Source organism: Microtus ochrogaster, chromosome 2 (genome assembly GCF_000317375.1).
Source record: "Microtus ochrogaster isolate Prairie Vole_2 chromosome 2, MicOch1.0, whole genome shotgun sequence".
NCBI lineage: Eukaryota > Metazoa > Chordata > Mammalia > Rodentia > Cricetidae > Microtus > Microtus ochrogaster.
Window position 1 is genome coordinate 3266745 of NC_022010.1, and position 27799 is coordinate 3294543.

Consider the following 27799-nt stretch of genomic DNA (forward strand, 5'->3'; position numbering starts at 1 on the left):
GAGCCACACAGCTGGAGCAGGGCAGAGATGGGGTTCAAAGCCCAGTGATCAGGATCTCAGACTTCACCCCTAACTGCGGCTTCTCACAGGCATGCTGACACTCCTCTCTGAGCGGTCAGAAGTGAGGAGAGTGTGCTCCAGGGAGGTGAAACCCAGTGTAAAGGCCGGACAGTTGGGTCTACCGTTCCCAGGGTCAAGAAAACACAGCCTGCAGCTCCTGCCTTGGTTTATGGGGCTTCAGAACCAATGAAACAAAATAAATTTTAACGCTGAAAAAACAGCCCTAACCACAGAGCCAGCCCATGACCTCCCAGGAAGGTTTGTGTGGAGAATTCTGTTTAGTGGGAAATTAAGGGATAGGTTCTGTGTCCCACCCCCACAGCTAAGCTTTTGTTATGAAAAGAAGTAAATTATTGCCTAGGGCACAGCCAGAGGCTCCCGTTTGCCCCCTAGTACTATTTTACTGAGTTACACTTCTCTCCACCCCTTGTCCCCTGTCACTCTGAAGGAAGTGTGGTCCCCAATGGGAAACATTAATTACAATGCAACAATTGATTGGGATTTCTTTTAAGTCCCATTTCCATAGAAGGAGAGGCACCTTTTAAGTGTGGTGGCCCATGGTCACTTGATGACCCTTGACCCTCTAAACACAAAAGAGACCAGAGAACCTTCTGGCTAGGTAAGGACTGCAGTGGGTGGGCTGGGTCCCCGTGGGCAGGGCTCTCAGCCCCATCAAGTTGAAAGTCTTCACTGTAGAGACTTTCTAGCTGGGGGGACGGCTGAGAACGGAGAGGATGCTTATCCTCCTGTCGACACAGCACATAGAGTGCCCCTCCTCTTCCGTGTATGACCATGTCTCCGGGGCGTACTGTGCTGACCCGCCTGTCTGTCCTCCGGCAGACAATCGGTGCATGGACAGAAGATTCCTCCCAGCCAAGTCTAAGAAGCTCATCGCACTCGCCAGCTTCCCGGGCGCCGGCAACACATGGGCCCGCCATCTCATTGAGCTGGCCACCGGCTTCTACACCGGCAGTTACTACTTCGATGGCTCTCTGTACAACAAAGGTGAGAGGGGTGGAAGGTGACGGAGACACCCTGCACCACTCAGCATGCAGGGGCTTGTCCATCAGAGCCCGCTGTGTGCTCTGGCGGTCCTCCCTTTTATGTCTGACGTACACTTGCGGTGTGTCCTGAGCCTGCTGACTAGTTGGCATCTATTAAGTACTGTTAGTTAATTATTAATTACTAAGTACTGTTAGTTAATGTGCTGGTTAACTTTCCTCCACTTAGGTTGCCACGACCACTTCTTAAGCACCTGCTGCGGAGCTTACCACAGATACTGAGTAACCAACAGCTCAGTGCTCTCAGTATAAGTATAATAACTGTGTTTACATCAGGGCATTTATTGAGTGCCAACTGTTTGCCAGGCTCCTCACCCACAGTATTGCTGGATACCACGCTTTGCTTTGATGTTGTTCACTGTGTTTTCCTGGGCACCATTATATTAGAAATGGGTTTCCCTTTGTGTGGTTTTCCAGATGCAACTGTGCGCAGGAGTCTCAGGGGAGTTCAGCCACCCCTGGATACCCTGTGACCTGACTCCAGATGTGAAAGCGGAGGCTGACAAAGGGGGAAATAACTGGCCCCAGAGTCACCATTTTTTTCAAATGTGCCCAGCTGTTTCCTGACTTCATTCTCGTGTCCTTGTCACTCTCGGGCTTCTCACTGGGGGACTAGAAATCATGGGTGGCACTGGACATGAAATGCCCTCCTCTATATGGGTTTTATGTCTATGTGTGCATAGCCCTCGGTTGCGGCTTTGTGTCTGTTTTAGTGGAGGAACACTTCCTGGCTGTGTGCCCTTGGGCACACTGCTGCAGCTCTCTGGTCCTGTGCTCACGCGCCTACTACAGCTAACAGTTTGTGCCTCGTGATCGTGAGATAAAAGTGAATACGTTGATGCATGTAACAAGCCGGGCACACGGGAAATAAGCTCTGCTCTTATGGCTTGGGTGCCAGGCACGGCTAAGGAAAGCTAGGCAGCAGCATCTCCCAGGATGAGAAGCAGAGAGTGAAGAGGAGAGGAGGGTGGGGTGGAAGGTTGGAGCCAGCGGGGGTGCTGGAGGGCTCAGTTGACTGTTAAACGCTGTCCAAAGCCAGTGCAGAGAGGACTGAGTTTATTTCATCTCCCAACCCCAGGTCATATGGTCTGCCAGTGCAGGAAGTCAGGACAGGAGCTCAGGCAGGGCAGGATCCTGGAGACAGGAGCCGATGCAGAGGCCATGGAGGGTGCTGCTTACTAGCTTGTTCCCCATGGCTGCTGAGCCTGTTTTCTTATAGAACCCACAGTGGGCTGGGCCTTCTCACATAAAATATTAATCAAGACAATGCCCCACAGGCCAATCTGATGGAGGGAATTCCTGAGCTGGGGTTCCCTCTCCATGAATGTCTCAAAGTTGTGTTGTTGACAAACACAAAAGAGCACACAGGGCCTGGACCTTTGGATCCCAGGTCTCTGTATTTGGTTTGGGTTTCTGTACTCAGCTACTTAGCACCTACTATGTGTGAGTGAGTGACTGCCAGGATTTGAACTCAGACCCTCAGCAGAACCTGTGCTGTGTTGCCTTTATGTGCTGGTGGCTGGGGACAGGTCAGACCGTCTCAGGTAGGCTCCACCCTCAGAGAAGGGTGTCTGTAGGATCATTGAGATCAGAGATCTAACGTGGTTTCATCTCCTGTGTCAAGTTAAGAGAACCCCACTTTGCTAAGGCATGTTAAGATGGGTTCTGAGGTTCTGTTTTCCCTCAGAGGTTTAAAGGAGGGAAGGGAAGCAGCTGCCTAGACAGCTGGTCCTGTTCCTCTACCAACTCCCTCCTGGTGTCAGAGAGCGAAGGGGCCGTCATTCTGAAAGTTCATAGCACTTTGTAAACAGGGCCTGGGCTCAGAGCCTCACACTCCTGAGCCTTGAGCTCTTCATATGGAACATGGGGAGTTGGCATCAGAGATTTTCTGGTTATGTTCTTTTATGACCAGATAGTGCCAGGAGGGGACCTTGGGGACACTGTGATGCAAGGCACACACAATCTGTAATATGGGTAGTGTAAAGTGTGAGAGAGAGACAAGAGAAAACATTGTGTATGTGTATATATGTGTGTGTGTATGTGGTGTGTGTGTGTGTGTGTGTGTGTGTGTGTGTGTGTGTGTGTGTGTGTGTGTACAGGGTTTTTTTTTTCCTGAAGCTCTGAGCCCATGTCTTGGAACAATTTCCTAGTGGCTCCTCAGAACCCGAGGGTCACATGCTCCCCAAATAAGTAGATCCCTGTGTTGACTCTGCAAAGTGATATTTAAATATGCCACATTTGTGTAATGGTGGTGCCGGGTTCTGTAGAAAAGAGGGGTGCAGAAGGGGGGCTCCTGGTGGTGGAATTCAGCAATTCCCTGTGACTCTGTCAATTGAGCAACATTCCTCAGGAACGCCTAGCCTAGCCCATCGTCTTACTGAAGCTTCTTTCTTGAACGCATTCCACCCAACCCCACCCTGTCCATAGGCCGGCTCCCCAAGGGACTCTAAGTATTTCTAGATGATTGTGGCTCATCTTGTTTGTATTTATTTTTAGTCTCCACAAATATCAAGTTCAGTTGATGCCATCATGGCATCAAAGAGACAGCATCTCAGATCTCCCAAGACAGGGAGGTGACTTTCCATACTGTCCCTGTTGATGACATCATGATGCCTTGTATAGGGAATTAGGAAGTTTCCATTACTATTTTGTTGGGTTTGGTTTCTGGAGATGGGGGCCACACTATAACCAGGACGACTTCGTGGCATCTTGTGGCAATGCCAGTCCATCAGCTTTAGCTCCTGGGCATGGGGATTGCCATTACATCTGGAATGCCATGTTTCTGAGGACATTTTCTCCTCTGAGAGCGTGTGGGTTCTTGTATGCCACCAGACGCTGGGCCTGTAATAAAATGGATTTCAGTGAAGAGAGAATGAAGCCACAGGTGGGAAGCCACAGAATGAAATACAGGTGGGCTGTACAGCAGCCCACCAACGGGACGTGTGCCATGGCATTTAGCCAGGGTATGTGTGGTGAATTTCCCGTTCTCTCTCCCAAGCCTCATCCTCGGTGCCCTCAGAATACTGTGCCACAGAGAACCCCCAAAACCGTTAATCTTGTCACAGGTATGAGCCAGCCCAAATTGGCAAGGCTGGTCTAATCCCAGGCTCGGCCCAAGCAGCCCAAGGGAAAGGGCAGCCCATTCCTGTCTCTTCTGCCCAGAGGCCCTAGGAGGGCGGCCATGACTCTCTGGACCCCTAGAACAGGATCAGGAGACATGCCAGACCTTACCTTCATCCACTTTAAAAGCTGTATGTAAGCTTTTAGACATAGGCTGAGCAGGAAGACACCTTACCCCACAGCCTGCTAGGTCCCGGGACCTCTTGGCCCAGGACTTTCTGTGGCTTCTGTTAGTTTCTGTGGCAGAAATCCTAACAAAAACAGTATAAAGAAGGATCTGTTTTGGCTCGTTCAGTCCATAATTACAGGGAAGGGGATAGGGAGCAGCTCAGTCCTCGTGCTGTGTGCCTCACCAGTTTCTCACAAAGGCTGTGTAAAGAAGGTACAGATGGAGAAACTGAGGCCCAGAGACTGTGACATGGTGTCAGGGTCACTCGCTGTCTTAGAAATAGCATGAAGGCCACACTTGACCTTGTCCCCAATGCCTCAGCTCAGAGCGTGGGAGTCCTGCGGGGTAAGGACACACAGGTTTGGGAGCCTTGGTTTGGTGCCTCTGAATGCATCAGGACTCCCACGGCCCTCTCTAGCTCCCTGTTCTCCGCCACCACCTTACAATGTTCCCTCTCAGTCACCCCAGGTCTTTGGTATCTGTGGTCCCTATCCTTTCTTGTCTTGGGCTAGCCGGTTCTCTACCCAGAAGGCTGGGGCCATTTCTGTACCTCAGAAGGTGAAGGTGTAGCCCAGGTCCAAAACAGAAACACCTAGCTTGATCCCTCCTGGGCCTGCTCCTGTCCTGCTGCATTGACTGACAGTGGCTGTGACTTTCAGTTCCTGCAGCCTGGGTTAACAGACGCCGCTCTCAGAAGCCGTAAGGCTCTGCTCAGCTTCTGTCATGATGTTCAGTACCGTGGGTGCTCAGAATACACAGGAAGGAATCCCTGAGTCAAGAGAGTGAGGAATGCTGAGAGGGGGTGTGGAAGGAGTGGTGTGTGCTTCCTGCCTCCCCTCTCACCAGCTTCTGACTTCTTGCCTGGGGTTGGGAACAGGGTTCAAAGGTGAGCGAGACCACTGGCGCAGTGGGCGGACCATCTGCATCAAGACCCATGAGAGTGGCCAGAAGGAGATCGAAGCCTTCGATGCAGCTATTCTGCTCATCCGAAACCCCTACAAGGCCCTCATGGCTGAGTTCAACCGCAAGTATGGAGGCCACATAGGATTTGCTGCCCATGCCCACTGGAAAGGCAAAGGTACAGGAGGGAGAGCCTGGGGCGGTGTGGAGTACAGGGTGGCCAGCATGGGGTGACAAGCCAGGCCTGGGGCGGTGTGGGGTGCAGGGTGGCCAGCATGCGGTGACAAGCCATGCCTGGGGCGGTGTGGGGTGCAGGGTGGCCAGCATGGAGTGACAAGGCCTGGGGCAATGTGGGGTGCAAGGTGGCCAGCATGGGGTGACAAGCCAGGCCTGGGGTGGTGTGGGGTGCAGGGTGGCTAGCGGGAAACTCTTCAGAGTTTAGCTTGTGCAGAGTTTAGCTTGTGCAGAGCAGCACTGGTGGCTAAGGCTCCATGGGGCCACACCCAAAATACCAGCTATGTAGCCCAGGAGCTAAGGATTCAGACTTTGCAGAGGAACTCCTTTGTAAGGGGACTCCCAGCCCTTACACTTTCTTGAATAGCTCTAATTTTCTGGACTTAGGGAGATGAGAAAATAGTGGGGTGCAAGGATCTAGAAGGTATCCTTTCTCTACTCAACAGCTATGGTTCTCATCATGGTGGTAGAGACACTGCTGGTGAAATCTAGATGGCATTGATGGCCACAAGTTTGTGGGTCCTTCCCTGGGTACCACATGGCCTGTGTCCAGCCCCTCCCTCCATGGCGGTTAGACCCTACAGCTGTGTGAAGCCACCCAACAACTCCAACCCACAAGGTTCAGAGGGCTTGGAGGCTTGTTAGTGTCACCCCACTGGGTGGAGAGCAGAGCCCAAGGTGAAGCAGGTTTGACAGTTCTTCCCCAGCTGCGTGAGAGGCTTGTGCCAGCAAACAGGCCGAGGCTGGAACATGGACCCAGCATCTGCCCTGAGAACCCTGAGAAAAGTGAGGCCCAGAGAGGTAGAGATCACTAAGGTCGCTGGGATGCCCAGTGGCCAAGCTGTCCAGCTCTCCTCTTCCTGGACCTCCTGGGATCTGAGAGAAGAGGGGAGTTGGGGAGTGTGGCCCCCAACTCATCACTGAGCCACCCCTGTGGTTCCTGTAGCAGGGTAAATGGAGATTGGTTAGCACCCTGGGTGCTGCTGAGCTGGGATTCCAACCCAGGCATTGATTTACACACGCGCACACACACACGCACACACACGCACGTATGCACACACGTACGAGCACACACAAGCACGCACACACGCATGCACACACATGCACACGCCAGCCTCCACGTCCAGAGACATTTACTCCCGCAGCAGCCGCCTCATCTGCTCTGTTTCCTTCTTTGGACACCTGGGCCCTTTAGGTCAGTGCTGAGTCAGGGCTGAACCAACAGAGGGTACATGGGGGATTGGTCCAGACTCACCTCCTACTGGGGACAGACTAGCTCTATCAACTCCTCAGGTCAAGAGCCCCCAAGCTCTACCTACCCAGCCCTCTTCTTTGACACCCTATGTTCCAGGACAACTGGAGGACTCATTAGCAAGACCAGTTACCAGACTCCACCCGAGAGCTGCCCACCCAGAAACGCTGCATTTTTACCAGCTCTGGGGACCTTCCTGATACACACTCCAACTTAAGTGCCACTGCCTTAAACCCTTCCTGTTCAGGGCTGGCCGGGACCAATGGCACCAGTGCATCTTGGATACTTCAGAGTCTGTGTCCAAGCAGATTTCTCAGGGGCTCCAGTGTTCTCACAAGCTTTAAGAACTGCTTTGGGACACCCTTGATGTAAGGTGGGAGGGTTATCTGGGAGGGGAGGCCCCACAGCCGCTGTGTGCATGCAATCACCATAGCACTGCCCCCTCCTAATTAGATGGAGATAAGCCTCCCCACCCCCAAACTTTGGTTCCATAACGTTAATTTTACAACCCCTCTGGAGCAGGACCAAGGCAAAATTTTTTGTGCTATGATTACACAAGGTGAATTGTCCTGGATCTGTGTAATGAAACAGATCCTGTGTTTAATGATTCCGTGGGGAACTGGCACCGAGCAGCCATTCATCAGGGCTTGCTCTCTCCTGACAACAGAAGATGAAGCAGGAGACCTCTGCGCAGTGTGCAGCCAGGCACACCTGTGTGGTCTTGTCTCCCCAGGGTGCCTTTGTTTCCGGATTTGTGGGTGCTAATCAGTTACCAGGAGCCCTGAGCTAGGAAGGGCTTTTGTTTCCATTTCTATTCTTCTTTGTAGAGGACTCATTTGGGGGCTTTGAGAGGTGAAGGGTTGGAGAGTGTGGGCAAACATCTGATATGGAAGAGCTCAGAACAGCTTAGGGTGCTGCTAAGCCTTGGGAGGGAAAGTCGGACCAGCAGGATGGGGCACGTGGGGGTTGTCTCAGGAAAAGCTAAGTGCTGACATCAGCAAGGATGCTCATAGATAGCATTTACTCTTCTGCACCTAGTACCTTGTCGGGACCTTTGCAAAGCTTATTAGCCTGAGAGGTTAGGGATGCCACTCAAGGAGAGAGCAAGCAGCATTTCCAAGGTCACCCAGTGTGGATGGAGAAGAGCAGGGTTCCCAGCCCAGCCACCTGGCTGGAAAGTCATCCGTGGACAGCTGTGTCTTAGCCAGCAGCCGAGGTGAAGGATGGACACAGCCGATAGACAGAGAGGCAGCTTCCTCAGGATAGTGCAGGTGGTGTGATCGGAAGACACACAGGCAAATGGAGCCACACCTGAAGTCTAGACCTGTGGGCGCTAGATGACAAAGGCCAGCCTCACCTGGGTTTCTCCTGCAGTAGCTGTCCTGAGTCACTAAGGACGCTGGGAGGTGACTCCAGAGTGGGAAAGAGGCTGACTAAGGGAGGGAGCCCCCTTGCGTACTTAAAGTTTCCCAATCATCCAGATACATCTGGTCCTAGCCAATTATAACAGTACGGGCCCAATTAGTCAGCTGCCTTGTGAATAATCTATTTTAGGAATAAAAAATAACCTGTCGCCAGCATAAATATTTCCCAAGTAGCCGTGGGGTTCCAGGAGGGGACCGGAAGCTAGGCATCTCAGGACAGCTTCCGTCAAGAAAAGCAGCCTTTTATCATGGAGCAATTTAGCAGTTGGAATTTCAATTTAGTTCAGCAGCGGTTACCCCCAGCTCCTGCTGGGTACCAGGCTGTGGGAGGAAGCCAGGATTAGGCTGCTGATGTCTGGAGAGGATCTGGGCCAGAGTGAGGCGGGCTGGATCGGATGGTATTTCCCTGCTGCGTGACCTTGACCAAGTCACTTCACTTGTCTGAGTCTTAGCCTCCTTCCTGGTGACAGATGCACTATAGTCTTTTCCTTTCAGAGCATCTAGGAGGATTTTAAGGTCCCCCACCTAGCTTGAGAGACTCACTGGTCTGTCATGTGCTGCCCATACTGGAGGGGCTATCAACCATTGAGTCTTCAGTGCCTCCTTGGTGTTTTCCAGCTGAGTTGGGGCTGATGCTGATCCCAGCATCCCAGTGCCCATCTTGGGCAGTCTCCTGACTTCCCTCCCACCTGAGCCTCAGCAGCTCTTCTTATTTGCTTGCTCTACAACTACCCAAGGAGTGCTCCGTGTAACCTGCCTGCAGTGCTCCGTGTAACCTGCCTCTCAAGTCAGGCAACCCCATAGGCGCCCTCCCATGACTTTCTATGCCATGGCAAGATGGCTGATGAGCCCCCCAAAGAGACAGTTCGTGACAGCTTAAATAAAGAGTAGAGAGACCACACAATCAAGATTAACAATCCTGTTTAAACCATCCCCACGGGCTCAGTGGGCGGTGGAGACAGATGCTTAAGCAGGGTGACCACACAGTAATGACTCACTGTGTGGTCAGGAAGAAGAATTGGGCCTGCAGAGCCCAAAGGAGGCCTGATCCCTGGGAGTCAGCAGGCTGACTGATCTTTTTTTTTTTAATATTTATTTATTATGTATACAATATTCTGTCTGTGTGTATGCCTGCAGGCCGGAAGAGGGCACCAGGCCTCTTTACAGATGGTTGTGAGCCACCATGTGGTTGCCGGGAACTGAACTCAGGACCTTTGGGAGAGCAGGCAATGCTCTTAACCACTGAGCCATCTCTCCAGCCCTGCAGGATGACTTCTTGAGCCACAGCAAGGAGGAGAGTAGACATGCTTATTGCACAGCTGCAGGGCTAGGTCAGGGTGCTGACAGTCTGTCCCCACCCCACTCTCCCACCTCCTCAGCCATCCTCCACTGCCCTGGGCTCTGGCCACACTCTGTACACAGCCCACCACTCCCTGAGCACAGCCCACCACCCCCTGTACACAGCCCGCCACTCCCTGTGCACAGCCCGCCACTCCCTGTACACAGCCCGCCATTCCCTGTGCACAGCCACCACTCCCTGTTCACAGCCCCCACTCCCTGTGCACAGCCCACCACTCTGTGCACAGCCCCCACTCCCTGTGCACAGCCCCCACTCCCTGTACACAGCCCGCCACTCCCTGTGCACAGCCCGCCACTCCCTGTGCACAGCCACCACTCCCTGTGCACAGCCCGCCACTCCCTGTGCACAGCCACCACTCCCTGTGCACAGCCCGCCACTCTGTGCACAGCCCCCACTCCCTGTGCACAGCCACCACTCCCTGTGCACAGCTCACCACTCTGTGCACAGCCCCCACTCCCTGTGCACAGCCCACCACTCCCTTTGCACAGCCACCACTCCCTGTGAGCAAGCTGTCATTGTTTAATGGTAGCAAAAGACCCACATTCTGCAGCCACGTCTCCCAAGTCCTGCTCTGCGGCTCATTGAGTGACCTTGGCTCACCCATTCTCTGCCTCGGTTTCCTCTTCTGTTAAATGATGACCACCATGACACGGACCTGTGAGAACTGAGTAGAGCTAACTCCTGCCTATGTCAACATGGTGAAAACACAATTACCATCCAGCAATGCACCTTTATAATTACTATATTGGTGGAAATTATAGCCCTATAGTATGACTATATTTACATAAATCTTATATAATATAAATCTATTTTATAAAGCCAGGTATGGTGGCGCACACCTTTAACCCAAACGCTCAGGAGGCAGAGGCAGGTGGATCTCTGAGTTCAAGGCCAGCCTAGTCTACAGAGTGAGTTCCATACAGAGAAACCCTGTCTCAAAAAAACAAAACAAAACAAAATCTATTTTATGTAACTGTTATATAATTTGCAGAGTATAGTCTCCAGGGGTGAGTCAGAAGGACCTGGACACAGAATGGAGTCTTTGCTATGTTGTCTTTTTCCTTTCAGTTGATAAAACTGTCTGGTTGTCTTTACCCTTTGAGGAAGAGTCTGTGACTAACTTTGAATTTAGTTATCCTACTTAAAAAACTTAAAATACTCCGTGTTGCTCATTAGTTAGTAGACCAAACTGTGTAAACAGATTTAAATATTTGTCCTTTTCAAAGTTTTACAACTATTACTGAATTTAGTAAGTATATTCTAGATAGGTATAAGACTATAAACAGATTTCTTTTTAATGATTAAAGCAATGACTATTCAAAACACAAAAGCTTTCTTCAGTGGGAAAACATTTAATCACAGGTTTTAAATGTCCATTTAAGTCGAAGGCTAAATAAACAAAGGATTGTGTTGTTTTAAGTGGTTTTTTATTTTGGAGAGAGGGGTAAACATTACTAAAAACAAATCAATAATGAAAGCATTGTAGAGAATTAAGCATTAGTTTTATCTCAGGGCACTGATTGACCTCTAAGTTTTATAACTTCAGTGTTATTTTAGCCTCATTATAACCATATCCATTTCAAACAATCCTTTTGCAACATATTTTGATCTTATTATTATTGTTATTACAAAATTTAGAAAAGAATTTTTTCTTTGTTTTTTTGAGACAGAGTTTCTCTATGAGGTCTTGGCTGTCCTGGAACACACTATGTAGACCAGGCTGACCTTGAACTCAGAGATCTGCCTTTCTCTGGTGCTGGGATTAAAGGTGTGCGCCACCACGCCTATCTTAGAAAAAAATTAATGGGGTAATTTTTAAAGTAAGTTCAGGAGGCTGTAATATAAAACAAAATATGGTATATTAAATATTCAATAGTCATTAATACAGGTAAAGAAGATTAGCTTTGGTTTACTTAAGCAAATTTAAATTAAGTGTCTGTTAAAGAGTAAAATTTCTATAGCAGGTACTTTGAAGTGTTTTGCTTTTTTTTTTTTTTTTTGTGGTTTTTCAAGACAGGGTTTCTCTGTGGTTTTGGAGCCTGTCCTGGAACTAGCTTTTGTAGACCAGGCTGGTCTCGAACTCACAGAGATCCGCCTGCCTCTGCCTCCCGAGTGCTGGGATTAAAGGCGTGCGCCACCACCGCCCGGCCTGAAGTGTTTTGCTTTTATGTGTGTGAGGTTTCTGTTGTCATTGCTGGCAAAAGCCTTTCTTTTTTTTAGTCACCAAAAGTATAAGGTGTAAAGACTGGGACAGAGCTCAGCATTCATGATTTTATTTTTCTTTTTAATTAGAAACAGAGTTGAATAATTCTGTTACATTCTGAACTATGGTGTAACTCATTAAGATGATCTATAAACTCTAAGATGTCTATGCAAACCTCAAAGTAAGTTTTTAAAATGACAATTCAAAAAATACAGATGTAGGGTTTTCTCTTCCATTGGCCTTGCCAAGGTACGCAATCCTGCTGAAACCCTGCTCATCCCCTCGTTTATTTTTAAAGAGGCAGCGCTGCTCAAAAACACCCTTGAATTGTTGGTGCACATACAAACACATGTGAAGGAGACCTAGCGAAAGCACAGGTGTGAGTTAGCCTGTTAGTCTATGAGCTAGAGTTTAGTGTGTCGAGGGTGGCGGTTGTTCACTGGGAAAAACATATCCTAGAGAAGGAGCATCATATAGTTACTTTCCACCCTCAAGGGTTAGGGTCCATGTTGTAAACCAGACTGGGTTAAGGATCAGGAGATCACATCTTGTTCTTAAAAGCAGATTTAATTTTTTTTAATCTAAAAACTCACGTTAGTTGCCACCCCAAAAAAAGATTTGGGACCATTAAAAGAGCCAAATGAAAAGTGGAATGGACAAAAAGGAGATTTAGTCATGTGATCAACATGGGAAGGGAGACAATAAGATCCATCAAACCTGCAGGTTTGTCTCGGGACCTAGAGTGAGGTCAGTGCATAGAGAGAGGGCTGAGGCTATACAAGACTAATCAGACCTGGTGGAGGTGGTGCCGTCATCAGGCTTCAGTCTCTCTGAGGGATTTGAAAAGTTGCTAGAACTGTTTGAAATCAGGGAGACAAGGTCCCCCTCCAGCTGGTGCCCTTCCCACTCCCAACATGAGATTCCTGGGGAACTCCTATGTCCTGAGGTTCCATGGCTTCAACAGTGACAGTCAACTGAGACACGTGTCTCTTGAGAGCGATTTCTAACAGACTGGTTACTCCGGGGATCAGTTTTGATGATGAAGTTCTCCTGAAAAAGACCCAGTAACAGAGCTGGTGGCTCTGGGAAATGTCTACCGTTGGTGTCGGTGGCACTTAAACATTTAGAGAGTTTCTTGTTAGATAAGAGGGACTCAGAACCCCATGTTTAGGAGGATTGACAGGTCAAGATAGCAAACAGGGAAACTCCCCAAGATGCTTGAAGGTGGGGCTCAGGATAAGTCCCCAGGAATGCTGGAGAGGGGACACAGACAGATGCATTTGGTTATCTTTAATAGTCTGACGTGGTCCCCTAAGCTCAGTCCAAGCTGAGATTTGGGGTTTTAAGGCCAAAAGGACTTTTAGAGCTGGTTAAGACACGGTGATATAAGCGTGGGAGTTAAAGGGAAAGAAGCTGCTCAAAGAGAAGGTAAGGTAGGAGGCCACGATGAGCAGACCAGAGAAAAGGGAAAAGGGAGGAAGAGGGAAAAGAGGGGAGGGGTGGGGGAAGAGGGAGGAGGGGAGAGCTATCTCAGAATTGACCTTTGGCATAAACCTCCCAAAAGTTTTTATTAATTTTTTATTTTAGCGTCTACTTTAACTCCTCTGGCTTAAGAGCTATTTGTTGTGAATTGCCTATTTGATCAGTTTTGGGAGATCATTTTACATCTCAGTTAAAGCCGGCTGCCTATTTGTGATTTTTGCCTAGGACTTTGCTTTTATTGCCTCCTACTCTGGAGGTAACTGTTTGGGCTATCTTTAGTGTGTTTTTTCCAAACACTTGCAAGTTAGTCAGCAATTATCACTCCTAGAGCTGCTGGAGAGGCAGATGGCCATTTACCTCCAGGCAGTTCCCCCTCTGTGGAAACCTCATTGCCGCCTTGATATATATATATATATATTTTCTCTTTCTTTTTTCTATTCTGAGAAGTTACCCATCTGTACTAGCTAGAGACTATGTGGTTTTGGTCAGTTTTCTGTGCTGCTTTTGGCAAAGGCTTTCTCAGCTTTTACCCTGAAACCAACTTCTCCTATGGGTCTTCCTTACATGTTACGTAAACGTGAGGGCACTCAAGACTCTAGGTGAACAAACCGGTGTCTTTCCGGGCAGACGGACGAGCCAGTGAAATGTCTTCTGACCCAGAATAGGCATGTTTGCTGAGTTTCCTTGAGGCTGTTGCACACAGAGAGGCATTCCCCCTGATGCCTCAACTCTGTGGCGTGGTTTGGGGTGGGGGCGAACAAGTGCCTCTCCCCTTCAGTGTCCCTATCATAAAACTCCTAAGCTAAAGATCTGACAAGGTCACAGGAGAAGTAACAGAAAAAAAGCAGAATTAAGCATTTGAGGAGCATCAGGAAGCAAAGGTCAAATGTCAGGAAGCAAAGGTCAAGTGATATAAATGAAAACATTTCAAGGACAAGAAAAACCACAACAAAACAGAAACTAAAATGCCTTCAAAGTCCCAGAAGCAGATAAAATACTGAAAAGGAGCCAAATAGCAGAATCTAAATTGCCTTTAGAATTCTGAATGCAAGCAAGCAAACCAAACCAAATATTAGACCAAAATGCTTTCAAACAAACAAACAGATAACCGCAAAGCAAATATTCTGAAAGCAGACTAAAGAGATTGCTATCGAAATATGGTCTTTTAACCAGCTCAGGGTTGACAAATAGACTGTTCACAAAACCAAGGAAAGAGCTCACCAATGACCCACCTGAGGAAATCACACCAGATGGCCAGGGCTCACGGGATGCATGCAGGTACCTGGCTTCCATTCAGGCAGTTCCTCTGTGAAAAGTGAACCATTTTTAGAACGCCGCATGTCACCATATCTGTTGACACAAAAACTACAGCTCTCATCTTAAAGGAAATATGAGCTCGTTTATTCTGGAGTCATTTTGAGTGACCATGGCTCAGAAACACAGATTTAGGTTACCCCAAATTCCATGTTCCAACATGGAAGCAATTTCATAAAGTTTTTATAGTTTTATAGGACAGATACAGCCTGAATCAAGGCAAGTTTAAATGCATTGGTGGGTCTGTCAGAGAGGTGGGTACAGCGAGACCTTGCTGTAGACCAAGAAGCTATCTGATGGCGGTCTTAGTTTCTGAATTGCAGGAAACTAGTGATCTGCTAAGTTAATGGATTCCAAAGGGTTTCTGTCTACTGGTCAGGAGAGTTAGTTCTGATGCAGGAGTGGGCAAGGAATGGCGGTTCCAAGGAGCTAGAACTAGTCCAAGGGAAGGTAATTTTGCTCCTACACATCCCACTGAAAAGGAGCCAAATAGCAGAATCTAAATTGCCTTTAGAATTCTGAATGCAAGCAAGCAAACCAAACCAAATATTAGAACAATGGTGCTGCCTTTCTAATCAATCAGGGTCTGGAGACGCAGCTTCTTTCTAAGATCTCTGGTTCCTGAGATCAAACCTGGGGCCTGCAGCATTCTAGGCAAGCAGAGGCCTACTCCCCAGCCCTTCCTGTATAATTCTGCATGTCTTATCTCCGCACCTCCACATCGTGGTAGCATTACTTACATGTTGTGGTCTCCTTGTATATAGGGCTGACTGTGTCTGGTCAGTGAACCAGGCTCCAGTCAAGTGTGTGTGACCCCAGAGATCACAGGTGGGTGTAGCATGATCAATAAGAACTCAGAGACAATATTGGGGTTTAACTTGAAGACCAGAAAAGCAAAGCAGTCAGCCACTGGCTCTTATCTTGACTTCAGTCCGAAAATGGCGATCCTGCCTCCAGGAAACCTCAGAATGAGATTGAGACCGAGAGCTGTCTCCTCCTGTTTTACAATCTCTCTAGCTGTGGGATTAAGGGCGTGCACCACTACCACCTGGTTTCTATGGCAAACTAGTGTGGCTACCAGGATTAAAGGTGTGTCACCACTGCCTGGTCTGTAAGGCTGGCCAGAGTGGCTATTTTACTTTTCTGATCTTCAGGCAAGTTTTAGTTATTAAAATACAATTGGAATGCCACTCTAGGTGGGTTCAGATGTCTGGGAGGTGTGTCATCTGCTGGCCCCTTGCTGTCTCTGCAGAGTGGCCTGAGTTCGTGAGGAACTATGCCCCATGGTGGGCCACACACACGCTGGACTGGCTCAAATTTGGCAAGACAGTCCTTGTGGTGCACTTCGAGGATCTCAAGCAGGACCTCTTTGCCCAGCTGGGCCGAATGGTCAGCCTGCTGGGTGTGGTGGTCAGGGAAGACCGGTTGCTGTGCGTGGAGAGCCAGAAGGACGGCAACTTCAAGCGCTCCGGGCTCCGCAAGCTGGAGTATGACCCGTACACGGCCGAGATGCGCAGGACCATCGCCGCCTACATCAGGATGGTAGACACAGCACTGCGCAGTCGCAACCTCACAGGGGTGCCCGATGCCTACGGCCCAAGATGATGGATAGCCAGGGAGGGACCGAGCAACCCCCGTGGCTCCAAGAGCTGACTTCCCTCTGGCATAAAGACAACCCCGGGCTTCTGCCTGCCATCAGAGAGGCCCCTCCGATGCCTGGGGAGGAGACAACCAGGCACCTTCCCCTGACTGCCTTGTTTGGGGAGTCCATATCCCTGATGTTGGGGAGAAAGGGGAAATGTTTATCATGGAGACGGCAGTGGTTGGGAGGTTCTGAATGTGACAGCTGATAGACGGTTATATGCAGTGGTGACCCTGCAGCTGACTGTGAGGGCCCCTGTCTTTTTCCCTGAGCAAGCACCGGCTTTCTGATCTCTCTCAGGCCTCCTCTGTGTGACAGACAGGTGTCTGGTATGCGTCTCCATGGCCTTAGAAGTCTGACTTCTGAGGTAGGAAGACTGGTGCTTTGGCACCACCGTGGGAGCTGCCCCCACATGTGAGATCCAAGCTGGGTACCGTTCCACCAGGACTGAAACTGTCCTTTCTGCCCACACTATGTCTTGGGGTTGGGAGTGACTTTGGGATTCTTGATCCTTCTTCCAAAGTCCCTTAAGTACCAAAAATCAACCCAGCAGTTGGCCATGTGCCCAATACAGAGCCCCAGTGACCCATATTTTCAGGGTGGGATCCAACATGTCTATCTTACACTGCCCCCCTGAGTCCCTTAACTGGGGAGTCCTTTACTACCCAGGGGAGCACAAAAGTGCTCCAACTCAGAAGGCGCCACACTCAAAATAGCCCCCTACCTGCCAAGACATCAGCCTCCCTTCCCTTGCATATAGCCCAACAGGGCCAGTCCCTACTGGGGACTCCTTAGAAATGGGGTAATGGATGGCCCTCCATTTCCACAGCACCACCGCTCTCGACACTGAGACACCAAACCAAAGGATTTCTGACTTAGGTCACTGGTCATGTTTTCAAGCGCATGCATCCAGGATCCTGTCTCCCCACCTTGGATCCCTGCGGCTTCCCCTTCAGCCCACACCTTCATCATTTCCACTGCACAGACACAAAAGCCATAGTCACAGCCCCCTTGCTCTTCTGTCTGGAGCAGCCCCCCCCCCCCCGCAGCTTTGGGGCAAACACTCATTCCCAGCTAGCCAAGGAACCCAGGAGAAGGTTCATGAAAAGAGATATATTTTTTTAAGAGGAATATGACCAAGACATTCTGCCCCTTGGATACTGGCCACGCAAAAAGGAAGGGCCAGAGACTCTACCTGATTCCCTTCTCCAGTGCCCTCATCTGGAGGCTTTGGACCACCCCAGGGCTCAGCCAGAGGGCTCTGAATGTATTTTGTATGGTGTTTCTTCCCTCCAGGCTCATTTCTAGTTTTCTTTTACTGGGTAGCAGATGACCACCTCTCCCCTACAGTTTGGAGGTCATTCTCTCTGGCTCCAGAACCTGGACCAGTTCCTTGCTAGTGGCCACCTCTGGTCACGAACTTTCTGTTCAAAGATTCCTCAGGTCAATGCGATCATTAAAGAGTTTTGTTGCTAATTCTACCATGTGGCCCTGTTGTAGACGCTGCACTCACAGATGAGACATTTTCTTGGGTGTGTGTGTGTGAGAGAGAGAAGAGAATGTCCAAGAAAGGGCTGAGGTGTGAAATTCTCTGGGCTTGTGCACAGATGTGGAAGACGTGTTCTTAAGAGGTCTCTTCTGTATATGTGAGTGACAGAGGCCCCGTGTGGCTGCTGTACATGTTTCTTCACTATGGGAGCCAGTGACAACAAAGAGACACAGGGAAGCTTCTCTGATGCCGAGAATGCTGTGGTTGGCCCATTCAGTCCCCAGACCTCTACCCTGGCTTCTCACACCAGACTGCAGCTTCTCTGGGGAGGGCTGTGACCAGAGACTTTCCCAGCCAGAGGGAGAAAGGGCTTTTAATGTTGCCTTGTTGGCAGTGGGGAGGGGTCTTCACCCCACTCAAAGTCCCAGCCCCCGACACAGGAGCAAGAAGAAGGACTTGAGTGGTAGAGTCATGGGGGAGGGAGTGCTGCTCCCGAGAGCCATGCTGCTCCCGAGAGCCATGCTGCTCCCGAGAGCCATGCTGGCTGAGTAAGTTCATGTGGGCCTGGGCTGACTCACATCTCAATCGTAAGCCAACTCTTACCTGTCACAGATGTATCCGTTCCTAGACCCTTGAGCCCGGGTCACTCAAACCTAGACCCTTGAACATGTGTCACCTGGGATGGGACAGGACAGAAACTTCCATCTACATAGACCCTTGAACCTGGGTCACCCAAACCTAGACCTTTGTACCTGGATTGCAGCTAAATCCTGATACAGTTTATATGATTCTAGACATATGCTGGTCCATGATCAGTCTTAGACTAACCATACTCCTTATCCTAACTCCACATTGACTGAGTCCCAAGTCTGGTTTTATGCATACTGAACCCTACTCCTGGTTCTTTGACCATTCTGACCATGTTCCCAGGCTGATCCCTGACCTGCCCCAAACAGATGCAATTGATGTCTCTTGACTGGTCCTTAATCTGTGTCCTGACTGACTCTGGTGCTGACTAAGTCAGAGTCTTGGCTTAGGAGGAGTCTTAGCCTTGGCCGTGTGTGCCCTGATGTGATCTTACATCAAGGCTTGACTAGTCCTAGTGGCCAGAACCAATAAACTGTTTTGAACCTAGGTCTCTCTATGTCCCTGAGGCCACTTGTGCCCACCCACTCCCAGTGAGGGAAGCCATGTAGCATCTAGCTGGCCTGGATTCTTGTCTCAGGATCACACGGAACCTGCTGAATCCATCTTCCACTCTTCCCTGATGGTCCGGCCACGGCCAGAGGTGAAGCTAGGCTAAAGCACTTGCCAATATCTGCCCAGCCTGTGGCCATTTGCATTCAAATCTTTCTATTTCAGACTTAAGAGGAACTAAAGTAGCTTCTGTGATCATCACCCACACACCCTTCCTAAGCATGTACTGTCAGTGTGAAACACCCTGCACATACTTCCTAAGCATGCACTGTCGGTGTGGCACACCCTGCACATACTTCCTACGCATGTACTGACGGTGTGACACACCCTGCTCCCTGTTTTAGAGTCTGAAAGAGGATTTAAAAGCCTCCATCTCTATAGAGTTCACATCTTACCAGGTACCCAGCAGTCATTTCAAGTATCAGAAAGCATTTGGGGAAGAGGATGGTAAGGTCTCTGGTGACCCCTGTGAGCCACAGACACTGCTGAGCCCCACCACAGAGATTAATTTCAGAGCCAAGGCTCTCACTATGGAAAGCAACATGAAAAATAGCTACGGGTTCCAGTGGTCCCCAGTACAGGGAGGGCAGGGGGCATCCAAGCTGGATCCTGCTGTCTTCTCACAGTGGCTCCCAGACTCAAGTAGAATAAGGCTGATTCTTAGAATCAATTCCAGGTTTTCCCAGGCGCCAAGAAGGTGGCCACATCCAGCGTGGGAGGAAAGAAGAGAGCCAGGGGACGGGCAGGTCCTCCAAAGCTGCCCTGGCTCAGGCTCAGCCCTTCTTCCCTTACGTCTCTCTTTTGTTTTCTTTCTTCTCATCCCTCCTCCTCCTCACTGTTTTTCTTACAGCCATGGTTTCCCTCCTTGCGGTCTGATTTCTGCCAGCTGCCTAGGGTGCCTCTTCCTTCTCTGCCTGCCCCCGACTGTCCCTCTGCCTTTCTCTGTCCTCACCATCCACTTGGTCTCTGCATTGTTGTTGCAAGTGTCTCTCCATCTCTACCCCTTGACCTTGGAGCTCTCAACTTCTCTCTCCTTCCTTTCTCCCTCTTTCCCACCTCATCTCCTCATTCTGCAGAGTGGGGGTGGCTTTGTGGGATTCAGGCATCATGAGACAAATGTACCAAGGCTGGTAACCAAGGAAGTGGTTTCCTTAGCAACAGAGTCTGCAGGCTGGGGCTGCACTGCCCTGTCCTTAACTCTGCTATTACAATAATAGAATAAAGGAAGAAAGAAGAAGGGAGGAAAGGAGTGAGAGAAGGAAAGAGAGAACAAATGTCAGGCTGAGTGCCTCAGTGTGATCTCTGCTGCGGTCCCTTCAGGAGGGGACAGTGCTCCAGCACCAGATCATTGTTGGATGCTTTGAAAAGGGTGAGGGATAAGAGAGACAAAGTGGAGAGGGTTGGGGTAAGCGCCTGAAGGACAGATAGGTAGAAAAGACAAAAAGGGCAGACGGGGTCTGGAGCTTCCAGGCTCAGCAGCCCCTCTCATCAGGGGGATCCTGTGACTGAAGGGAGCATAGGGGGATCAGGTGAGGGTGGGAAAGTTTCCTATGGTTTCCTGTTTCTCTTAGCAGTGATGGGGGTAGGAGAGCATAAAGAAGGATGCAGAGATCTCCCATTCCATCCTCCTCCAAAGAGAAACACAGAGGTGGGAACCACCCAGAGTGTGGCCAAGGCACGAGATGCTCAAAGAAGTTGTTCACTTTGGGGCACAGAAGTTGGTGACAATGCTTAGGTTGGAACCAGAAACCATCAGAGTCCCATTTGGAAGCTGGAGAGGCAAAGGGTGTACTTGGAGAGAAGGGGGTGCAGAGAGAGCAGGGAGGGGAAAGGAGGGACGGAGGGCTGGGGAGCCTTAAATCATTGCTCCCAAGTTGTTTTACATGCCTGAATGCATTACAGCCTGCGTAGCTGTAAAGGACGGTCTCCAAAGAATACATCTGTCCAGAGGTATTCCGTTCTAGAAATACAGACTGGGTCCCCCTTCTAGGCTGCTGTTCAAGAGTCAGGGATATAGGAGGCATGGGGATGAAGGGCACAGAGCTGTTAGTGGAGACAAACATGTCCACCTCTTTCCAAAAAGCACAGCGCGCAGGGTGAGGTGCACACAGCAGCGCATCTGTCTATTCCTCTTTGCCAGTTTAGCGCTTCCTTCAGATGTGAGCCTGTTATCTGCCAGCATTCAGGGGAGATGCCTGAAGAGGAGGGAATGGTGAGGCGTTTCCCCACCCCCACCTTGGCTTTCATCTCAGAAGTGGTCACAATACTCCAGCAGATGGGCAGCACTGTGTCTGACTGAAATGGGCAGACCCTGAGGGAGGCGGCTCATTGATGCAAATGACTTGGGGCATTAGGAGGCATGGGCTTCTAAACTGCAGGGAATGAAGAATCGGCAGAGTGGCAGAGCAGAGCCTGGCTGGTGACCTTCATGAGTCCCCAAGAGAAGGGCTGGAGGGAGAAGTCTCTGGTGAGGCCTGAGGTGGGCACTCATCCGGTCATTATGGCCACCCAGGCTTCCTGAACATGACATGACCACTGATCTCAGATCTTCTGAACCTTATTTTCCCACAGATTGGGCCCAAGGTTGGGAGCATTCTGCTATAAGGACCATAGTAATGAGAGCTGATGGTGGGGGCAGTATGGAAGTCCTCCAAGCTTGCCTATGTCACATATGAAAGAATACTCACACATCATCCCAAGGGCGTGGCACTGATGACCATGGCCGTCTCTCCACTTGGCGCCCAGCACACAGTAGGTGCCCAGGGATTCCTGAAGGAGTGGTGTTCCAGTAACACTCCTGAGAGAAGCCACAGTCGGCAACCAGGACAGGCCTGAGATAGATAGCCCTTGCTTCCTGGGATCTGTCTCCCATAAACACTGAGATCTCTTTTGCTCTCACGACCCCCCACACCTGAACTCTGAAAGCTAACCGTGTAGTGTAGCCCTCATCCTGGTCCCCAAGAGCCAGCTGTGCACAAATAGTGATGTCACATGGGAACTGGTCAGTACTACAGAACAATGTACGTAGGGGGCACCTCCCACTCCTCCCAGGAAGTGGCTGATGGCTAACTGTCTATAGGACTCTATTCAGGCTTCTTCTCCCAGACAAACTGACCACACAGACCACAATCAGCTTCTCCTCCGCCACCCTGATCTTGCCTTTGGATATGACAGTATGTAGTCATGTTAGAACCCAAAGCATGTGTTTGTGTGTGTTGTGCACGAGACTAAAGCTGTGTTGTCAAAGGCCGGTTGACTCACCAGAATGGCATCTCTGTGGGGAGCTGGGAATGTTACAGGTCCAGAGCCTGATCAGTTCACTTTGGACTACCTCCAGCTCCCTGAATAGCCGTTCCTTAACTGCCTGTGTTGGCCCTAACATGTTATGACTAACAGGTAAATCCTGAGATGTTTTAACTCAGCAGACCCCCCCCCCAGCTCCCACCAACCTGGAAGCTGAGCATCATCAAAACATAACCGAGGCCTTCAGCCAAGGTTCATCTACCAGTGAGTTTAGAAAGTGTCTTCATCTGTGGCTGAGTTTTTCTGTTCCTATAAAAACTTCATGAAATGGTTTACTAGTTGGGACATGGAATTTGGGAAGACCTAAACCTGTGTTCCCAGCCACAGTCATTCTATCTCCAGAATAAACTCTCTCTTTTTTTCAGGTGAGAGCTGTGTTTTTGTGTTGATAATGTGTATATGTGTGTTTGCCTATGTGTGTTCACACCGAGGTATGCTCATGTGTGCTCATACATTACATATGACTGTATATGTGTGTGTGCATGTACATGCAAGTGTCACATACTCTTCAAGCTGTGAACTCTCCAGTCTTCCCCCTTCGTTTACAGATATCTCCTGATTCAGGCAGCGATAAGCACTCACCTGATGGAGAACGATGTGCCCATCCTGTAACATCCGGCACCCACAGGGCTCAAGCATTTGAGGTTCAGGGATGGAAAGATCCATCTTCTGGGCACTGGCCAGAGAAGGGGAACAATGGGAAATAATGGTTCCCATGGTGATGGTAACTGCTGGTTACTAAGCACCAATTGTGTGCCGACAGATGCTAGCATCTCAAAATCACTCCCAGGTCCCTGTAAGGAAGGAACTCTTATCCTCCCCATTTTATTTCAGGATATGAAGGCTAAGAGAGGGAAGGTAGTTTGGCCAAGGTTATACTGCTTAAAGAAGGTGGAAGAGGACTTTGAACCCAGGAAGTCTGGTGTGGTGGTTAGAATGAGAACAGCCCCCATCGGCTCATCTATTTGAATGCTTAGTCATGGGAGCATGACACCATTTTAAAAGATTAGAAGGATGAGGAGGTGTGGCCTTGTTGGAGGAAGTGTGTTACTTGGGGTGGGCTTTGAGGTTTCAACATCCCAAGCCAGTCCCAGTATCCCTTTATGTTGTGGATGTAGCTCTTTGCCTGCTACCATGCCTTCCATGATGGTCATGAACTGACCCTCTGAAACTGTAAGCAAGCTCATGTTTAACTGGATGTTTCTCTACCATCCACCAGTTCCTAAATAACCACTCTGAGGCTTAATATTAATTACAAACTGTTTGGCCTATTAGCTAAGGCTTATTATTAACTAGCTCTTACAACTTAAATCACCCCATTTCTATTAGTCTATATTTTACCATGAGGCTCATGGCTTGTTACCGTATATCTTGCTTTCCAGTGGCTGCTGGCCTCTCCCTCCTTCTTCCTCCCTGTATTCAATTTGACTTTCCCACCTAGCTATATTCTGCCCTGCCATAGACCAAAGCAGCTTCTTTATTAACCAATGGTAATAAAAATATATTCATAGCACACAGAGGGGCATCCCACATCACTCCTGGCTAAATGCTTTCTTTCATACAAGTTGCCTTGGTTGTGGTGCCTCTTCAAGGCAACAGAATACTAAGACATCTGACCTGAGAACCTACTTATGTAATCATGTGTTGGATGGTAGACATGGGGTAGACATGAGGTCAGGAGGAAGAAGGAAGCCATGGGTCCAACAAGACACTGGGGAGGGGTGCTGAGGGTGACTTTCTACCAAGGAGGAGAGAAGGAGAAGTGGGGCACACAGCTGGGCTTTCCGAGGTTACCTAGGACTCAGATTGAGAAATAAGAAGCCTCTCAAAGCTGCGGTTCCCGGATTCACACAATAAAACCCCAACCTCCCACACAGGCATTTAGCAATGCTGGAGGCGTTGTTGGGTTCTTCCACAGCTGCAGTTTTGCTGGCATGTTAGTGGGTAGAAGCAAGGACTGTCACTCCTCACCACAGTGTACAGAACATACGGGTAAAGTGAAATGGACACAAGACACTCTGAGTGCAGTGGATCAGGGGTGGCCATGCAGATGCCCCCCAGTTCTTAGCTGCACAGATCACTTACAGGTTCCCATGACAACTGCCAGGCAAGAAAGAATTCTTGGATTCATAGGTTTTCTGCAACATTTTCTCCTGTTGGAACTACCCACACCCCACCCCATAGTCCATAGAAAAGAATGTGCCAGAGAGAAAGGAAGGTCTGGTCCTTTTCCTGATGATAAATGAGGATACAGGAATAATTTAGGGTGGAGTGTAAAAAAGGAAGAGTGTAAAACCACAAACACCCAACTAGCATATGTGGAAGAGACTGAGAAGGAGGCATTGAGTCAAAGCCATGAATTGTCTTTTCAAGAAAAATTTGTTTGTGGTCCTTCAATCCACTAAGGGACTGAAAATGTAGCTCAGGTGGTGGAGTGTCTGAGTCCATCCTCAACACCACATAATCCAGGTGTGGTGGTGCACATCTGTAATCCCAGGATCCAGGAGATGGAGGTAGGAGGATCAGGAGTTCAAGATCATCCTGATCTGTTGTGGTCTCAAGGTTAGCCTGAGCTACATGACACTCTGTCTCAGTAAACCAAAAATGAATAAATCCATCCCTTGGGGCCTGAATTAGGAAATTAGACTCTCCAAGTTAAAGCAGTAGGACCCTGTTTTCAGTGTTGACCATTGCCTCTATTACAGAGCTCTCCAAGACCCAGGAGATCTCAAATCTCAGATGAAGGGCCTGGCATCTAGTGGGTTTGTATAAAACCCTATCTTACAAATTTAAAATTTATTTCCTACCTGTCCTAGCTAGTTTTTATGTCAACTTGACACAATCTAGAATTATCTGAAAGGAGGAAGCCTCTGTTAAGAAAATACCTCCAAAAGATCCAGAGCATTTTCTTAATTAGTGATTTATGGGGAGAGCCCAGCCCTTTGTGGATGGTGGTCCTTGATTCTATTAGAAAGCAGACTGAGCAAGTCACGGGGAAGAAGCCAGTAAGCAGTACCCTTTCATGACTTCTGCTTCTGCCTCCAGGTCCTGCCCTGCTTGCATTCCTATCCTGATTTCCTTTGATGATAAACTGTGATGTGGAACCATATGCTGGATTAACCCTTTCCTTCCCTAGTTGCTTTTGGTCGTGGTGTTTATCACAGCAATAGAAACCTGAGATGATGGGCTTTGAGATTAAAAACCTGAGTCACGTCTAGCTTGGTTGGTCTGCTTTATGCTTTGTGGTTGAGGATGTGAGCTTTTGGCTTCCTGCTCTGGCTGCAGTGTCTGCCCCCTGCTGCCATGCTTCCATGCAATGATGGCCTCTTATCCCTCCGGAACCATAAGCCCAAATAAGCTCATCTGTAAGTTTCCTTGGTCATGGTGTTTATGACAGTGGCAGAAAAGTGACTGTTACGGGGCTGGGCACATTTGTAGGGTGCACTGGGCAAATGAAGCTCCCTGGTGAAGAGTGGGCAGGATGGTGGCAATGAATGCACAGATAGACCAGAAAATGGCCGAGAAGAGAGTGAACCAGCAAATGAAGAATGCCTGAGATGGATGGACGAGAGTGTGAATGAGTCATGGATGGATGGATGAATGGGTGAGAGGATGACTGGATGGATGAAGGACTGGACGGCTTCTTCCCCTCTGAATGTGCTATCTTCTCCTGCCCCTTTCCACATGCTATGGAGCCAGGTGTTTTGCACATGGTGGCATGCAAGCCTGGATTTTCCATTGTTGGCTTCTGAGGGTTGCAGCTGTTGAATGATTTTTTTCAAACCATCGTTGCAAGTATCCTGTTCTTTGTCATGGTCACACTGAAGTCCCTGCCCCTAGTCAGTGTGGCAGACACTGTCCACTGGGCATCACCATCTTAACCAGAGCAGCTATGACTACTCATTAGCGATTCAAGGGTTGAGGGGTCATTATACCCTCATCAGACTCCAGCTCCCTACTCAGATTCTTAAATCAGGATTCATCTCAAAGATGAATAATCAGGTCTGAGTAGGGGAAGAGTGTGTCCTAGTTAGGGTTTCTATCATGGAGGCCCAAAAATATAGCCTACTTCCACCTTGTCTAAAGGTCAGAGAGTTTCAGCTTGCTCAAAGTTGTTAATAACAACTGTGGCTACACACCCTGACCTAGGGTGTGGTTACTTAGTGGTTTTGGACATTAAGATGACCCATGGAGGTAGATCTACTCCACTCTTACCAAAGGTCAGAGAATTGGAACTTACTTCTGTTTCTTCAAGGTTTCTGTGTGTTGCTACCTCAAAGGTCCACCTTGATGTAGATCAGAGTTCTTTTCAAGGTCATTGTCAACAAGCATGGCTAATATGCAGACCTAGTATTTCAGGAATAGAGACGTAGATATGTTTCTACCTCAAACAAAAGTCTCAGGACCCAACCAAGTTTTTACTCCTTTAAGGAGATAGCACTGGATTCCACCCAGGGAGTGGTTTGCCTACAGAATGTTTTGGTCTAGGGTGTGAGCATGACTTATCTTCTAGCAACAGAATGTTTAACTAAGAATGTAGCACACAATCTTCAAGTGATCTTTTCATTTCCTTGTATCGTGTTAATGCAGTTTTTTATCTTACTTCTACTTTTTGGGGGTTGGGGTATTTAAGCAAATGGAAATTACACACGAGTGATTTCAGTGTTCACTGGAACTTCCTCCCAGTACTATCCTCTTTGTCTTTTATTATTTTCACTTGCATCTTCATTCTCTTTACTTATTTTCTAGTCCCCACGCACCAACCCTTGTATCCAAGTAGCATCCTTGCTGAAGCTGGTCTCTGACATTCTATTGCTGTGACACAAGGCCATGACCAAAGCAAGTTGGGGAGGGAGGGTTTATTTGGCTTGCTCTTTTACATTATAGTCCCTCATTGAAGGAAGTCAGGACAGGAGCTCAAACAGGGCAGGAACCTGGAAGCAGGAACTGATGCACAAGCCAAGGAGGGGTGCTTGAAATGGTAAAAATAAAACACCGCAGGTTCTCAAGGGGCAGGGGCCACAGCAGGCAATGTGCCACAAGGGGCAGTGGGTCCCAGGCAGGGAGCTGTGTGGCCGGTGAGAGCCCTTGTCCCATGAGGAACCACTGCAGGTGAGAGACAGAGACTGATAGGCATGCCATGCAGAGAAAGTGGATATTTATTTAGTGGGTTATGGAGGGGAAAGAGGGGAAGGGGAGAAGGGGAATGAGGAGAGAGAGGCAGAGAGAGAGAGAAAAAAAAGAGAAACAGGGAGTGTTGAAATAAGAGCAGCGGAGCTGCGTCCCAGGCACCCAGCCGCCCACATGGCTAGCTTTATACCTGAAATAATTACACGGAAACTGTAGTCTTTTAAACACTGCCTGGCCCCAATAGTTCCAACCTCTTATTGGCTAGCTCTTATATATTGATCTAACCCATTTTTATTATTCTATGTAGTCCACAAGCTGGCTTACCAGGAATGATCTTAACCTGCATCTGTCTGCAGTGGGACAATCATGGCGACTCACTGACTCAGCTTCTTTCTCCCAGCATCCTGTTCTGTTTTCTCCGCCTACCTAAGGGTTGGCCTATGAAATGGGCCTAGGCAG

The 27799-nt window shown here is 49.1% G+C and overlaps 1 protein-coding gene and 1 long non-coding RNA gene across 6 annotated transcripts in view; one reads left to right on the forward strand and one right to left on the reverse strand.

Moving 5' to 3' along the window:
• Wscd2 (WSC domain containing 2) overlaps positions 1-17693 on the forward strand; it is a 92810-nt gene extending 75117 nt beyond the window's left edge. For all 5 annotated transcript variants that reach the window (XM_005344242.2, XM_026783865.1, XM_026783866.1 and 2 more), the window contains exons 7-9: positions 901-1065; positions 5288-5488; positions 15832-17693. In XM_005344242.2, the coding sequence (XP_005344299.1) occupies positions 901-1065; positions 5288-5488; positions 15832-16184 (719 nt within the window). In that variant the 3' untranslated portion in view covers positions 16185-17693. The remainder of the gene's footprint in view (positions 1-900; positions 1066-5287; positions 5489-15831) is intronic.
• LOC113457205 lies at positions 3810-23138 on the reverse strand. Its single transcript, XR_003377826.1, has 4 exons — positions 22793-23138; positions 21595-21704; positions 14498-14571; positions 3810-3962 (listed from the first exon to the last, which is right to left on the reverse strand). It is a non-coding gene; the product is annotated as an uncharacterized LOC113457205 (long non-coding RNA).
• Between the last annotated feature and the right edge of the window lie 4661 nt (positions 23139-27799).